This window comes from Xenopus laevis, chromosome 9_10S, assembly GCF_017654675.1.
Source record: "Xenopus laevis strain J_2021 chromosome 9_10S, Xenopus_laevis_v10.1, whole genome shotgun sequence".
NCBI classification, from domain to species: Eukaryota; Metazoa; Chordata; class Amphibia; order Anura; family Pipidae; genus Xenopus; species Xenopus laevis.
The window spans coordinates 17,535,213-17,550,197 of NC_054388.1; the positions used below are offsets into that span (position 1 = coordinate 17,535,213).

Here is a 14,985-nt window from a genome sequence, read left to right on the forward strand (position 1 = left end):
AAGTGCAAAAAACACAGTGCACAGTGCAGGATGCAATCAGTGAGTCCTCCTTTAAAAGTGACTGGCTCCTTTAAAACATCTTTTAAAAAAAAAACAGGCCAAGGGGCTGTAAAGATAATCGAGAGTATTTGGCTTCGCCTTCACCCAAAGGCTTGAGTGAGCACCTTTAAACCCTGACCCCCAGGCCAACAGGCACTAATGGGCAAGGGTCTCAGACTCTCTTTTGCCTTATGGCTAGAGAAAGTCTCCTTTTCCAAGGGGTCCAGTGAAATTTCATCTGAGCAACCAAGTTCAGGGATGACTGAAACCTGGGGGCCACACAGTCCACCTTTAGGTCTTCAGGTCCAATAGGGCTGTACTGCACCTAGGGTTGCCACCTGGCCGGTACTTTACCGGCCTGGCCAGTAAAAATGATGGCTGATCCCAATATTATAGGTTTTCCTATAGGTCAGCACCTGTAGCCTCCCAATTCTTAGGGCCTGGTGCACGTGCAACGGTTTCCACCATGTATCCATTAACTCACAATTTTCAAATATTGACAGCACCAGTCATGGATTCCTTTGCTTAAAATGCCTTTATTGAGGCAGGGGCTCAGACCCCGATACACTTGTCAATGTTTCAGACCGCCATCGGTCTTTTATCAAGCCACCTTGATGGCAGTTAAAAGCATAAAGTGCTCTGTGCTCATGATGTTTACTGGGTCTATGTCCATAGTCCGGTGGTTCCCCCTGAGCTTCCAAGCGGTCAGTCCTTTGGTCAGATGATCAAGTTTTGTAATCTGCCTCATCAAGATTTTTTGGGATTCCCTTCCTTCAAGAACAGATCGTGATACTAAACAGATCTTAGGCAAATGCACAAATATACACCTGAGAATACGGTAGCAGAGAAAGTAATAGCCACATTCAGGGGCGTAACTATAGAGGAAGCAGACCCTGCGCCTGCAGGGGGGCCCAGGAGGTATAGGGGCCCCACGAGGCCCTAATTCATATACAGTTTCAATAAATATTGGTAAAACAAGTCAACTGCTAAAAATTTTGGGGGCCTGAAAAATAATTTGCTGTGGGGCCCAGTAATATCTAGTTACGCCACTGGCCACATTAGTGCTGCCATGGGCCACTGTATTCCCTGCTGCTCATTAGGGGTGACAAGGGTATTTATGGGGTACTGTGGGTATTTTTGGAGTAGGGAGGGAAGCGGCACAATATTAGGGGATTGGGGTAATTATTGGACGCAGGTAAGAATTACAATACCTGGGGATTCAGGTGCTAGGAGTAGTTATAGGATTTGGGGTAGAGGCACAATAACTGGGTATTGGGGACACTAGGGGAGTTTACCTGGGGACTTGTATGTCTGGACTCAGGAGTATGTATAAGGTATGAGGAGGGATACACAGCATTTGGGAACAAGGAGAATAGCACGAGATGAAACCAAAGATACACTGTCCAGGTTGTCAAAGACAGGTCTGGTCTGGAAGTTCAAACACGCCCTGGCATTGCAAGTAGAGAGAGGCCCAATCAGCCCACTAAATAATGACTTTCTATGGCATTTTACGGACCGGCACTGCATTTGGCATTTGCCACAACCCAAGGATTGTCCAGACCTGGTCACACAGACAAAACTACAACTCCCAGTCCCAGAGTATCCCTCGAGTAGGCGTGAAATATTTACTTTATTTCCCCATAGCGCCACCTAATGGTCGTTGTCAGAATTACTACGCATGCGCACTGGCTCGGGCCTCAACTCCATTGGCAGGCCCGATCGCTCCCCGTCACGTGAGCGCGCCCCCTTGCCCCGTGCGGCCTTTTCTCCGCACGACTCCCGGAACCTTCCCGCCAGCAGAGCTCGCCCCGTCCCCTCTGTAACTCTGGGCCTCGAGCAGGTAGGTACCGCCCTACGCGCCGGCGTCCGGCTCCCTGCGGAGCGTCAGTACGTGCTGGGCCGTGAGCACGCGGGTAGCGTCACCTCCGCACGGCCCGTCCGTCTCCATAGCAACTGGAGCCCCCAGCCGCCACCGGCCTGCACCGACCGGGCTCTGTACTTCCCTCATGCTTGTCTCCATGGCGACTTACTTACGTGTTGGGCCTTTTCCGCAGTCCTGGGGGTTATATAGATGGGGTCCCTGGCACTGCACTAAAACTGGGGCCCATGTCTTAGGGGGAAGCCAATATAAATGAAAGATTTGTAACCTTCTGCTTTTTTATGTTGTGGTACTACAATTCCCAGCATCCCCCAGTGGGTGGACATCTCTGTTTTACTCACTGGTGTTCAAGAACAGTCACTGCACTTTATACTTCTCCTCTTGCTACTCATTGTCCTTCCCCTCTAAAGAGCCCAGTGATTCTGGGGCCCAGACCAATCCCTTCCTGTCCCTCCAAAAATATCTTCCCTTAAACCCTTGTTTCTAACCTGTCTGCTATCTGTATATACAAGCACCCACATTGGCACTGGCTACATCTGAGCCTCCAGCCCCCACTAGGGTTGCCCACTTGTCCCTGGCCAGTGGAATTTGAGCAAATGGCATATAACATAGGGCCAGATTTATTGCGTAGATCCATATATACCCAATGTATACTCATCCTGCAGTGTTACCCTGCACTGCCTATCTGTTTCCATGCAAACCATCACCTCTATCCCTCATCTCTTCTAATATATACAACCTACATAGGGTCCCTTCTACCTACATAGGGTCCCTTCTGCACAACCCCCAATATTCATGGTAGTCTATGCTTCCAGCCCCCAATTTCTATTTATCTGACTCACCTGCTTTTGTGTGAAGCTTGAAGACTGTGAAGCTTGAAGACTGCTGTACATTGGTACCTAGATTGTCCTTGTGCCTATGGGCAGATGCCAATTAGCTACATGAAGAGGGAATGAAATACCCCAGCACCAGAGCACTGGCATGGACAGGATGCCTACGTCAGACTCTGAACATGAATCTGTCTCCTACATTTGACGTGGGTTTCCCATGGTGCCACCTACAATGCTTTTGGGGGTGGATCCTGTGTGAGACACTACAGTGTAATATTAGGGCAGGGGTGCCCAAAAGTTAGATCGGGATCTACCAGTAGACCTTTAGGTGGTGATCAGTAGATCTCAAGACACTGTCAACCAACAGCTTGACCTAAATTACCCTCCTATTTTATGCTTTTCATTCAGATATTTATTATATTAAGGTTACCTAAGAAATATGGTTTGTTAAATGTAGCGATATACATTTTCCCACACCTATTTAATTAATATTTTCCATGGAACAGAATGCTAACAATGTTTTATGGATGTAAATCATAATGGGACAAGATCACTAAAAGTAGACCTCATATTAGTAAAGTATGGGCACTCCTGTATTAGGGGTTCAAACTGAGATTGAGGTGACAGAAATTACAATATATGTTTTGTTTGTATAGTTTATCCATACAGTGATACTTTGTTGCACTGTACAACATAACAGTACATGAATAGAACAAACAAGGGTTGTTACAATAGTAAACACACTGTTACACAGTTACATTAAAGTTTAGCTGAGTATCAAAGATATAAGATGATGGAGGCCCCTGCCCTGCAGAGTTTACAATCTAAGTGGGGTACAAATAGGAGGATATTAAGAGTTGCAGGTTACAGTGGTGACACTGCACTAAAAGTGTCAGTTCCCAGGTCAAGTGTTATGCAAGTGCTCTTTTTTTGTGCACCTGCACCAGTAAATGTACCAGTGGCCCCGAGAAGGGCCAGATAGATTATGTTACAGCCATATTGGGCCATTGATATTATCAGTATGGTTCCTTTTCCAGGAACTTTTTTTACCAATGCAGCACATTTTGTTCAGTATCCTGCCTGCCAGTGCCTTTGCTTTGTAATTCTCCTTATATTGTGCTGGGGCAAAGAGTGGAATCACAAAATCTAACTTAAAGGCACTGTTCTATAACCATCCAATAACAATATGATAATAGCACTATTGGATGACTTCTCTCTGTGAGTGCCTCATTGTCACCCCCATCTATTCTGTTACAGGAAATCTGTGCAGTTTCTGCCCAACGGGACAGCATGGCCACGCCTGATGTTAGCGTGCATGTGGAAGAGGTGGTAGTTGTGACTACGCCAGATACCATTATGGATGGCAGTGGTGTTGAGGAAGTTAAAGCTGTGCTGGTTACCACAAATCGGTAAGAAGCTATCTAGGCACAAAGCAGAAATGTGCACCCCCTTCCACCAGTTGATCCAACACTTGATCCATGTCTGATTCAGAACAGGAATAATAATTATTAGTTTTACTATATATTGTATATAGTGCCTACTTTCACATACAGGAGAGGGGACATCTCCCAGGATTCCCACCAGACGAGATCATAGAAACAGCCAGATCCCTATCTCAAACTTCGCTGTAGCAACAAGATCCTGCTAGAGCCTTTTCCCTAGACACCCCCATACAGCCTCCATGCCGACCCCATACATCATGCCCTGTGAGAGGGGGTCCTGCTTGTGACCCCAAAATGCACACACATTTTCCCAGCAGAGTGATGTTCCTCACACTGTATCCCTCCTCATCCTCCATTTTTGCTTTTCCACATCCCTTGCGAGAGCGATTCTTCCCTGTAAGTCTCCCCAACCCCGTAGACACAATCAGTACTAATGTTGTAGCCAAAAAAACATATCTCCCTATAGTGTTAGTTCTTCTGTATTTTGTGTGACATTGCAGCTGTCGTTCCACAACTTCTCACAACCCCTAGTGGACTTTGATGAAGAAGCTTGGAATTCTTTTACTCTTCCTTATGACACAAGCCCCCTTCCCTTCTGTTTTATAGATCTATAAAAGAAAATCTTAGTTTTCTCTCTTCATCTTGTTTTCCTACAGGAGCCTGCCAGATGATGCCCTTGAATCAGAGAATGTTGCTGCTGCAGCAGCTGCTGCTTTCCGTGCCTCTACAGAGCTGAAGGAGGCAGTGCTAGGTATCATTGGGCCCTTAACAAATGTGCAGGGTTACTGTCATTTAAGATATTCAATTTCTTTTTTGGTGGGGTTTATTTCCTATTGGAGTAGCAGATGTTGGCTTAGCTAAGGGGTGCCCTTGCACCTGAGCCCAAGTCAGTACTAATGATTGTGTAGCACAGACTGTAGCACAGTACTTGTGTACCAGTATAGGTTGTGTGATTGTGGTGCAGCACAAATTCAGGTTAGACAGCTGTTGCACAGTGTTCATCTGAAGAGGGGTAGCACTAGTGTCTGGGTTACTTATTACAAAGCTGTTTATACTCAGGGTATTGTAAGTGTGCAAAGCACCAGCTGTTGACATGACATTTCTTTCCCCCTTTGAATATTGCGTGAGCAGTAAAGATGGAGGAGGAGGAAGAGGAGGGTCTGGAAACAGAAATTGTGTATCCTATTACTTGTGGAGAAAGTAAAGCCAATTTGATCTGGAGGAAGTTTGTGTGTCCAGGGATCAATGTGAAGTGTGTGCAGGTGAGAGCATCATTCTTTATGTAGCTGATCTGGGCCCAGGAGTTTACAGTCAGGCATTTAATACTGGGAATGCACAAGCCTGTTTCTGTATTTATACTGTAAATCAGAGCTGTGCTGACCCCATCTAAAAAAAACAAATGCCTCATAAGGCTACAAATGTATTGCTACTTTTTAGTATTAATCTTTCTATTCATGCCCTCTTATATTCCTATTCCAGTCTCTTATTCAAATCAATGCAGAGTTGCTAGGGTAATTTGGACCCTAGCAACCAGAATGTTGAAATTGCAAACTCTAGACCTGCAAAATAACTCAAAAATCACAACTTAAAAAAATAAAAACTAATTGTGAACTGCCTCAGAATATCGCTCTCTACTTGTTCTATTGTATGAATATAGATATATATTGCTATGTGCCCCCCTCTCTCTTGCAGTTCAATGACATTTTAATGAGCCCCAAAGAGTTTGTCCATCTGGCAGGGAAATCGACACTGAAGGATTGGAAAAGGGCAATCCGAATGAACGGTGTAATGATCAGGTTGGTACCGTGTATTATCAGGCAGAGCGTAAGGGGGGGGGGGTCTGCTGGATTCTGGTGATTGGGGAAAGGTTGCTAAATGGACTATGGGGGTTAACTATGGTTAATTGTCTTGTTTTTATTTAGCCCTTGAGTGATGCTTGCTTTATAGAGAGCCTGAGTTTCCTCACATCAGTCTGGGACATTATGGGCTTTGCGGGTGATGTCAGGAAGTGCTTCCTACAAGGAATCAGTGACAATTATATCAGACATGGTAGCCCAGAGTCCCTATTATTTCAGGGCCTGTGAGATTTGAACAGAAACTGCCATATGCTTGCCCTGCAATCATGAGTTATATGTGAGCATGCATATCTCATTGGGGGCTTCATTGTAAGGGGAGATATTTTGTTTTGGAAGTGACAGAAAGTTGTTTTATACTACCAGGAAAATAATGGATTCAGGGGAGCTGGACTTCTACCAGCACTCTAAGGTCTGTTCCAACACCTGCCGCAGCACCAAGATCGACTTGACCGGGAACCGTGTGTCTCTCTGCAGTCAGACATCGACGGAATATATTCCCATTAGCCAAGCTATAGGAGAAAGTATGTATTGTACTCAGATATGGGGACACTGATAGGCTTCCAACGAGAAGGGGAGGGGGTGTTGGTAAGAAGGGAGGTCTGTTCCAACTGGGGCTGCAAGTGTTCATAAGAGAAGCATTTTGAGGTACTGTTTGTGTCTGGTGGCTAACAGTCATGCTCGTACAGGGATTCTGGGAAGTAGAGGGATCTCTCCAGGTCAGAACTATGTGTGTCTGGAGGTTGCCTATAAAGGCAGGAGAGCAGAGACTGATTTTGGATGGAGAAAGGGATTCTGGGAAGTTGGAAGATCTTCCCAGATCAGTATAGCATGTGTCCGGGGTTGCCTATGTTGGCAGGAGAACACAGAAGGATTTTGGGTGGAGAGTAAAATTCTGGGAAGTAGGGAGCTCTCCCGAAGTCAGTACTGTGTGTCAGGGGTGGACCATGATAGCTGGAGGGTAGAGAAGGAACTAGCACTGTATATAATGCTGCATGTTGCCTCTGTAGATTTCACAGTGAATGGAAATCAAGCGACCATTACTATTGAAACAAGCGAGAGTTCTGGAGAATGGACTGGCACAGTTGCAGGTAAGGGTGATTGTTGTTGGTTGTTTGGGACTGGGATCTTGCTCTGGAAATTAATGTTACAATAAAGAAGCAGTTGGTGTTCTATGCCAGGGGCTAATCTGGGTACATATAAAGAATAATTGGATTAGATGGTGGAAGGGAGTTTGCTGGCACATCACTCACAAGGAAGTGAACATACAGGAAGTGGAGACTCTTGTGGGAGGGGGGGGGATACAACTATAATTCCTCTGAATGCTCCAAGCTGAGAGGATTCAGTGTACCTGTATCTACATGCTCCCTGCCTTTACATATTACTCATTACTGACCTTCCTACAGACGAGTCACTGGTGTTCTGGCAGGGCCTGAAGGATGCTGGGCTGCTGGAAGAGGTTATCCAAGAGTTTCACCAAGAGGTGCTAGAAACCTTGAAAGGACTGAAACAGCGCCTTCAGAGCCCACCCATCCAACTGCAAGGTGAGCACCCATCCTGAGCTATCCCTTCTGGGATAGGGAATTTCATCTGCTGTGTCTGATCTGGCTGTCTGTGGATCACTGGCATCTGGTTTTATCACTCTGCATGTCTAATCATCTCAGGGTGTCATGTCCATTGCCAAAACTTGCCCACATCACTCTCATTATCTTTAACTCCACTTTGTTAGATGCCGTCTTGCTTAACAACATTGTCCAGAATTTTGGCATGTTGGACCTGATTAAGAAAGTGCTGGCTAGTCACAAGAGCCAGATGGACCGGTCCAGGGAGCAGTATACGAGGGATTTGGCAGGTATGATTCTGTGGAAAGTCCATCAAGTTCAACCCCTCCAAATGAAACCCAGCATCCATGCATACACACACTAGCACTGACCCCTCCATACACTCACATACACTATATACCCATATCTATACTAACTATAGATTAAAGTATCACAATATCCTTGGATATTATGCTTGTCCATGAGTGGAATGCATAAGGTTTGTGTTGATCCTTAAAGGGATACTGTCATGGGAAAAAAACCAGTTAATAGTGCTGCTGCAGCAGAATTCTGCACTGAAATCTGTTTCTCAAAAAGAGCAAACAGATTTTTTTATATTTAATTTTGAAATTGGCATGGGGCTAGACATATTGTCAGTTTCCCAGCTGCCCCCAGTCATGTGACTTGTGCTCTGATAAACTTCACTCACTCTTTACTGCTGTACTGCAAGTACAACAGAACAATGGGAAGGTAACCAGATAGCAGCTCCCTAACACAAGATAACAGCTGCCTGGTAAGAACTAGGGATGAACGAATCCACTATTTTGGATTCGGCCGAACCCCCGAATCCTTTGTGATTCGGCCAAATACTGTACCGAATCAAAACCCTAATTTGCATATACAAATTAGGGGCAATTTCCCTCCCCATCCCTAATTTGCATATGCAAATTCAGTTTCGGTTCGGCCGGGCAGAAGGATTCGGCCGAATCCTGGATTTGTTGCATCCCTACTAAGAACAGCACTCATTAGTAAAAATGAGGTCCCTCTGTGACACAGTTCAGTTACATTGAGTAGGAGAAACAACAGCCTGCCAGAAAGCCGTTCTATCCTAAAGTGCTGGCTCTTTCTGAAAGCACATGACCAGGCAAAATGACCTGAGACGCACCTACACACCAATATTACAACTTGGTTCAGGAATGGAATGTTATAGTATAGAGTGAATTATTTGCAATGTAAACGGTGTAATTTAGAAATAAAAATGACATCATAAAACTCATGACAGAACCCCTTTGCTTATACAGCATTAGAGCAATGAATAGGGATTGTACTGTTTCTATAAGGGGCAGTATTCCCCCTTGTGCAACATGATTTCAATAATTAGGGGTGGTGCTGAATATTATTTTTGCCTATAATTATATTATCCTTGGAGCTAAACAGGGAAATTAAAGTTCCTATCTGTTTGGTCCTTGTTAGGTAGTTAAAGGAAAACTACACCCCAAAATGAATACTTAAGCATCCGATAATTTATATCATATTAAATGGCATGTTGAAGAATCTTACCAAAGTGGACTATATATGTGTAATATATATTTACATTAAAGGAAAACTTTACTCCCAATATGAATATTTAAAGGAGAAGGAAAGGCTTGCAGCACTTGGGGCTGCCAAATGTTAGGCACCCCCAAGTGATTGTAGTTACCTGAAACCCCAGACCGGTGCTCCTATCAGCAGAAAACTGCACTGGCCCGGGGTTATACCAGTGAGCACCACGGACCACTGTGTTCTTCAGTCTTCAAATTTCCCGGGGCAAACACATACACAGTTGAACGAAATAGCCAACGTGAAGAAGGAGGAAGAACGCTCCGTGGTGCTCAATGGAAGAACCCGGGCCAGTTTTATGCTGATAGGAGCACCAGCCTGGGGTTTCAGGTAAGTAACTACAATCACTTGGGGGTGCCTAACATTTGGTACCCCCAAGTGCTGCAAGCCTTTCCTTCACCTTTAAGCAACAGTTTATATCATATTAAGTGGCATATTAACCAATGACATCCTACTCCTTGTACTGTAACCTAGCACTACTGTTATCTATAACTACTGACTGTGCATATAATGTCATGTATTCAGTAAATCTACCTGAATTTAAAAAAGATCTACAATAGACTACCAAGAACATAGGATTTGCAACAGAGGTGTAGCGTGGCATAAAAGGACAACTAAACCCTAAAAATGAATATGGTTAAAAATGACATATTTTTTATACTGAACTTATTGCACCAGTCTTAAGTTTCAGCATCTCAATAGCAGCAATGATCCAGGACTTCAAACTTGCCACAGGGGGGTCACCATCTTGGAAAGTGTCTGTGACACTCACATGCTCAATGGGCTCTGAGCAGCTGTTGAGAAGCTAAGCTTAGGGCTCGTCACTAATTATCCAGCAGAAAATGAGGTTGGTCTGTAATATAAGCTGATGTTACAGGGCTGATTATTAAATTCTGATGCTAATTGCACTGGTTTCTGTGCTCCCATGTAGTAATTATCTGTATTAATTATCAGCCTTATTGTGATATTTATATTCTATATGTACTGTATATTGTGAGTGGGTCTCTAAGCTCAGTAAGTGACAGAAGCACAGAGCATGTGCAGTGAATCAGCAGAAAAGAAGATGGGGAGCTACTGGGACATCTTTGGAGACACAGATCTTCCCTGCTAAAGGGCTGTGGTTGCCTTGGGCTGTTACAGAAACCCAAAACATAATGTACAACATTTCTACCTACTTCTTTAATTAAGTTTTAGTTCTCCTTTAAAGCATCCCTGTAAATAGAAAGGGATGTGTGCTGGTATTAATACCCATTCTCTTCATTCCAGCACTAGAGCAGCAATGTGATGAGCACAGGAAGAGGGCCAAGGAACTCAAACACAAGTCTCAGCATCTCAACAACGTTCTTATGACTCTGACACCGGTCAGTGTGCCACCACCAGCCAAGAGACCGCGCCTGTCCCGTGCCACCTCGGGCCCAGCAGCCATTAGTACACAGAATCCTGCACAGCCCACCCATATAACTCTGCCACAGGGAATAACCCTCTCTCAGCTGAGCAGCCTCCCATTCAGCAAAGTAATTTCCAGCAGCATCCCTGTGTCTTCCTGTTCTTCTGCTCTCAGCAAGAACTCTTCCACTCCCTCCTTTCCCATGCTGGGAGGTTACACCATTGTCACACCTTCTGGCAGTAACTTCCCCAGCACACTGGAGATTCACCCCGACTCTTCAAACCTCACGGTCCTGAGCACAGCAGCCATGCAGGACAGCAATACTGTCCTCAAGATGGTGAGTCCCATCCAGCTTCTCACACTGCAGGGCCTGGGGGCCATACAGAATCTAGCCCAGATTGCTCCAGCAGGAAGCACTTTTGTGACCATGCCCTGTGGTACTGGAGAAGGGGAGGAGGAACATACCACCATTGAGGTAACCTCGCTGACAGAAGAGGAACAGGAGCAGAAATAGTGGCAGCTGGAGGTGCCGTGTGTCTCACAGCATTGGGCTGCCCAGAGGTGCTAGACAGTTGGACAGGGAGGACAGCTCCTGAATGAGGACAATGCTGAACTAAAGAGGGATATTTCCATCTGTGCTGAGGGACAGAGCTGCAGTGCAATGCTATGTATGCTTCTTTGCTTGCAGCTTTATCCTGCTGGACTGTGGTGCAGGTCAGTCTGAACAGGGTAACACAAACTGTTTTATAGGACTCCTTGTACTAAGCCTTGGCTTGTACACCTAAGAGAAAACACAGTTGGAGTACCCATTCGTTGGAACATGCTGGGGCAGGGAGAGCTGGGAGCCAGGGATGCAGTTAAAGTGCTCAATATAGCCTTCCCCAGATCCCTGAGTTTTTGCAAGGGACTACATCTCCCCTCACACTCATGCAAAATCAGCATCCCACCCATGTGATGAAAAAGTATCTTTCTGAGCATTGAGCCACTTTACCTCCTGCTCCAGCAAGGCAGATATATGCAGGATATTCTGGCCCAGAATTGGACTATAAGAACTGCCTAGGGCAGTGGCCTCTGTGTTCTGATTCTGTTGCTGCTTCTGGAAGTTTATGATGGCCATTTGGTGGGGGCTCAAGTTGGAAAGCATTTAGAAGCTCAATTAACAGCAGTAGTTTGCCCATGAAGTGGTTGTCTTTTTCCACTTGAGGGCGCTGAGGATCAAATACAGCTTCTTTTTGATACGGCTGCCTGCCTGAAAGAGGCCCCGACCAGCCCTTATCCACATGAGTACATTAAATGACACTGGCTGCCCTCACTGGGTGGGTTGCCTAGAGAGAGATTTCCCTGCTCGACTTTAGCTCCCAGGGCAGCATTTACAGTGGGCCGGACCCCAGGGCAGGTGGCATACTGGGCTATGGACTAGGATTATCTCTTGGACATTACACTAGTAACTGTCCTTCCATGCAAACAGCCCCCTGGATGGGTCACATGATGAATAAAACTGCTTAGCTCATTGCTCTGCTCTCAGGAAGAGGAAGCTAGGCCTGTGGCAATCTCAGAAGTTTAACTGCAACTCCTGCATTTACGCTGTAGTTGAGCAACATCTAGGGAGATATATTCCTGGGTTAAAGGAAAATGGTGAAGCCTTTATTCTTCAATGCAGGCTAAGTCACAGTGCCCGCTTGTGTTTATTGGACTTGTTGTCTGATTTTCTTATTTACTTTCACTCTCTGCCTAATAAAGATTTAAAGGCTGTTTCTTACTCCGCTAATGTACAGGCAGTTCTTAGCAGCATTCTAAAGGTCTGGATACCATATATGACGAGGTTCAGGTTTGTAAGATTTTGACCATTGGATCGAATGTCCTTTACAATCCCTGTAATAGGAAAAGTAAAACATTTTATGTACCTTTGTATGGGCTAAGAAATGCATTTGTCCTGTTTTACATTCACCTGCACTCCAATCTCTTTTCTGGTCACAGGAGGGTCATGGAAAATTGTTTCCCCCTGTGATTTAGTGCATAGCCATTTGGGTCTTTCACCTTGTCTTACCGGGACTGGGCTCCATGCTGTTTTTTATTTAATGGTGTTGGTTGAGTCGGAGACGGAATATGAATCCTAATCATTTAAAACCCACAGAAAATAAAAAAAAAGTTGCTTATCCATAACATAGGAAACATTTATTCAAGGTCGAACTTCCCCTTCAATGATTTACTTTCTGAATTCACCTGAAGCAAACAGTTATATCTAGAAATATGATAAAAGTTGTGACCCCCCAGCGCATCCACATAAATGTTGGAAGAGCATAATTATAGAGTGCAGCTTTATGGCAACTAGTTGCAATGCTGCATTTAGCAACTTTCTGCAACTGCACACCCCCTAATGTGATACAAACCCCCTTTCTAAACAGAACAATACAGTGTGGGGGTAGACTACATGCACAGAATAATGTCCAGCTTGCCACTGTAGCTCTGACTGAGCATGTCTAGAATCCCAGCCATAAAGCAAAATATTGCTGTTGTGCTTAGAAAGATAAGTTGCATGAGTAAACAGGGAAAGCAACTGAGCTGTGCTTATTCTGATAAAACACAAGTAGTCCTGGTGTCACTGAGAACAATGAGCCTCAACCTGTTGTACCAAGCAAGAATCTAGTATATCACTTGTAAGGAGAATGAATGGTTCCGTTCATTGGACTTTCTGTGCTTGGGTCAGAGATAAAGCCTGTGTTATTGCACAGTAATCCTATGTCCAGCAGTGCAACCCTATGACAGTGGTTCCAACACCTTGAGACTGTGGGGCAGATTAGAGGTCAGTTAAGAGAGACAAAGACCATGCACATGCTCAGTGTGGTCTGCTTAGGGATCGTCATAAATTATCAAAGTCAAATAATTTGTGCCATAGGAGCCGATACAGCAAGACTGATTAATAATCAGAATATGCAGACTGCACTGGGTCCTGTGTTGTCCTGTAATCTGATGTGGATTTTATAGTTTTTGTATTGTTTAATAAAAACTTTCTCCAGCTCTGCAGAACCAGGGGCTGCAGCAAAATAATCCTTCAATGAGAAACCCAGTTTATCTGTATAAATCTGGCTCCATGATCTTTGTCCCTGCCACTGTAGTTGGAAACATTAAAGGGGATGTAAAGACAAAAATAAATCCAGTATGAATCTCTAATCAGTCACCGACTGCTCAACAGGGAAACAAACAAAGCTGCGTAAGTTCTGCATGGCTGGGAAGTAAAGTGGGGGGTTGTCCCCCTGCTGTTCGAAAGTATGTTTCCCTGCAGAGCAGTTAGGGACTGTCTGAAGTTTCCTATCCATAGCAGTCAGAGCAAGTAAAACCAAGGTGGAATTTCACTGCATATAGTCAGGTAGACATTTTTTAAAGTATATTGGAGATCTGTAGATTGGTTTCTTTTTTTGCCTTTAAGGGAAAACTTATTTTTTGAATTACTACATGTTCATGATACTATGTCTGTTACAGTGATGGTCATATGTATGTCTCACTTTGTTCTATACCATTCCCTCTACACCTTTTCTGTCCCACTGTTACACTTTCTGTGCAACTGTATGCCCTTCCCTCCCTTTGTACCTTCTATGTGCAACTGTATGCCCTTCTATGTGCAACTGAAAGGGCATACAGTTGCATGTGCATACATAGTAACATACTGAAGGGAGGGAAGGGCATACTAGAAAGTACAGAACGTCATACATAGTAACATACTGTTACTATGTATGACCTTCTGTACTTTCTATGTGCAACTGTATGCTCTTCTCTCCCTTCTATTTGCAACTGTATACCTTCCCTCTCTGTACCTTTTATGTGCAACTGTATGCCCTTCCTCTCCTCCGTACCTTCTATGTGCAACTGTATGCCCTTCCCTCCCTTCAGTACCTTCTATGTGCAACTGTATGCCCTTCCCTCTCTGTACCTTCTATGTGCAAATATATGCCCTTCCCTCTCCTCTGTACCTTCTATGTGCAACTGTATGCCCTTCCCTCCCTTCAGTACCTTCTATGTGCAACTGTATGCCCTATCCTCTCCTCTGTACCTTCTATGTGCAACTGTATGCCCTTCCCTCTCCTCTGTACCTTCTATGTGCAACTGTATGCCCTTCAGTACCTTCTATGTGCAACTGTATGCCCTTCCCTCTCTGTACCTTCTATGTGCAACTATATGCCCTTCCCTTTCCTCTGTACCTTCTATGTGCAACTGTATGCCCTTCCCTCTCTTCTGTACCTTCTATGTGCAACTGTATGCCCTTCCCTCTCTTCTGTACCTTCTATGTGCAACTATATGCCCTTCCCTTTCTTCTGTACCTTCTATGTGCAACTATATGCCCTTCCCTTTCCTCTGTACCTTCTATGTGCAACTGTATGCCCTTCCCTCTCCTCTGTACCTTCTATGTGCAACTGTAT

The 14,985-nt window shown here is 44.7% G+C and overlaps 1 protein-coding gene across 3 annotated transcripts; it reads left to right on the forward strand.

The window, feature by feature from the left end:
* Positions 1-1,708: 1,708 nt before the first annotated feature.
* Positions 1,709-12,329, forward strand: gmeb2.S (glucocorticoid modulatory element binding protein 2 S homeolog). 3 transcript variants are annotated; one of them, NM_001114833.1, is given in 10 exon segments: positions 1,757-1,879; positions 4,006-4,157; positions 4,847-4,941; positions 5,322-5,452; positions 5,883-5,986; positions 6,410-6,567; positions 7,054-7,134; positions 7,450-7,587; positions 7,773-7,895; positions 10,450-12,329. In NM_001114833.1, coding segments are annotated over 9 exon segments (1,584 nt in total). In that variant the 5' UTR covers positions 1,757-1,879; positions 4,006-4,038; the 3' UTR covers positions 11,085-12,329.
* Positions 12,330-14,985: the final 2,656 nt, after the last annotated feature.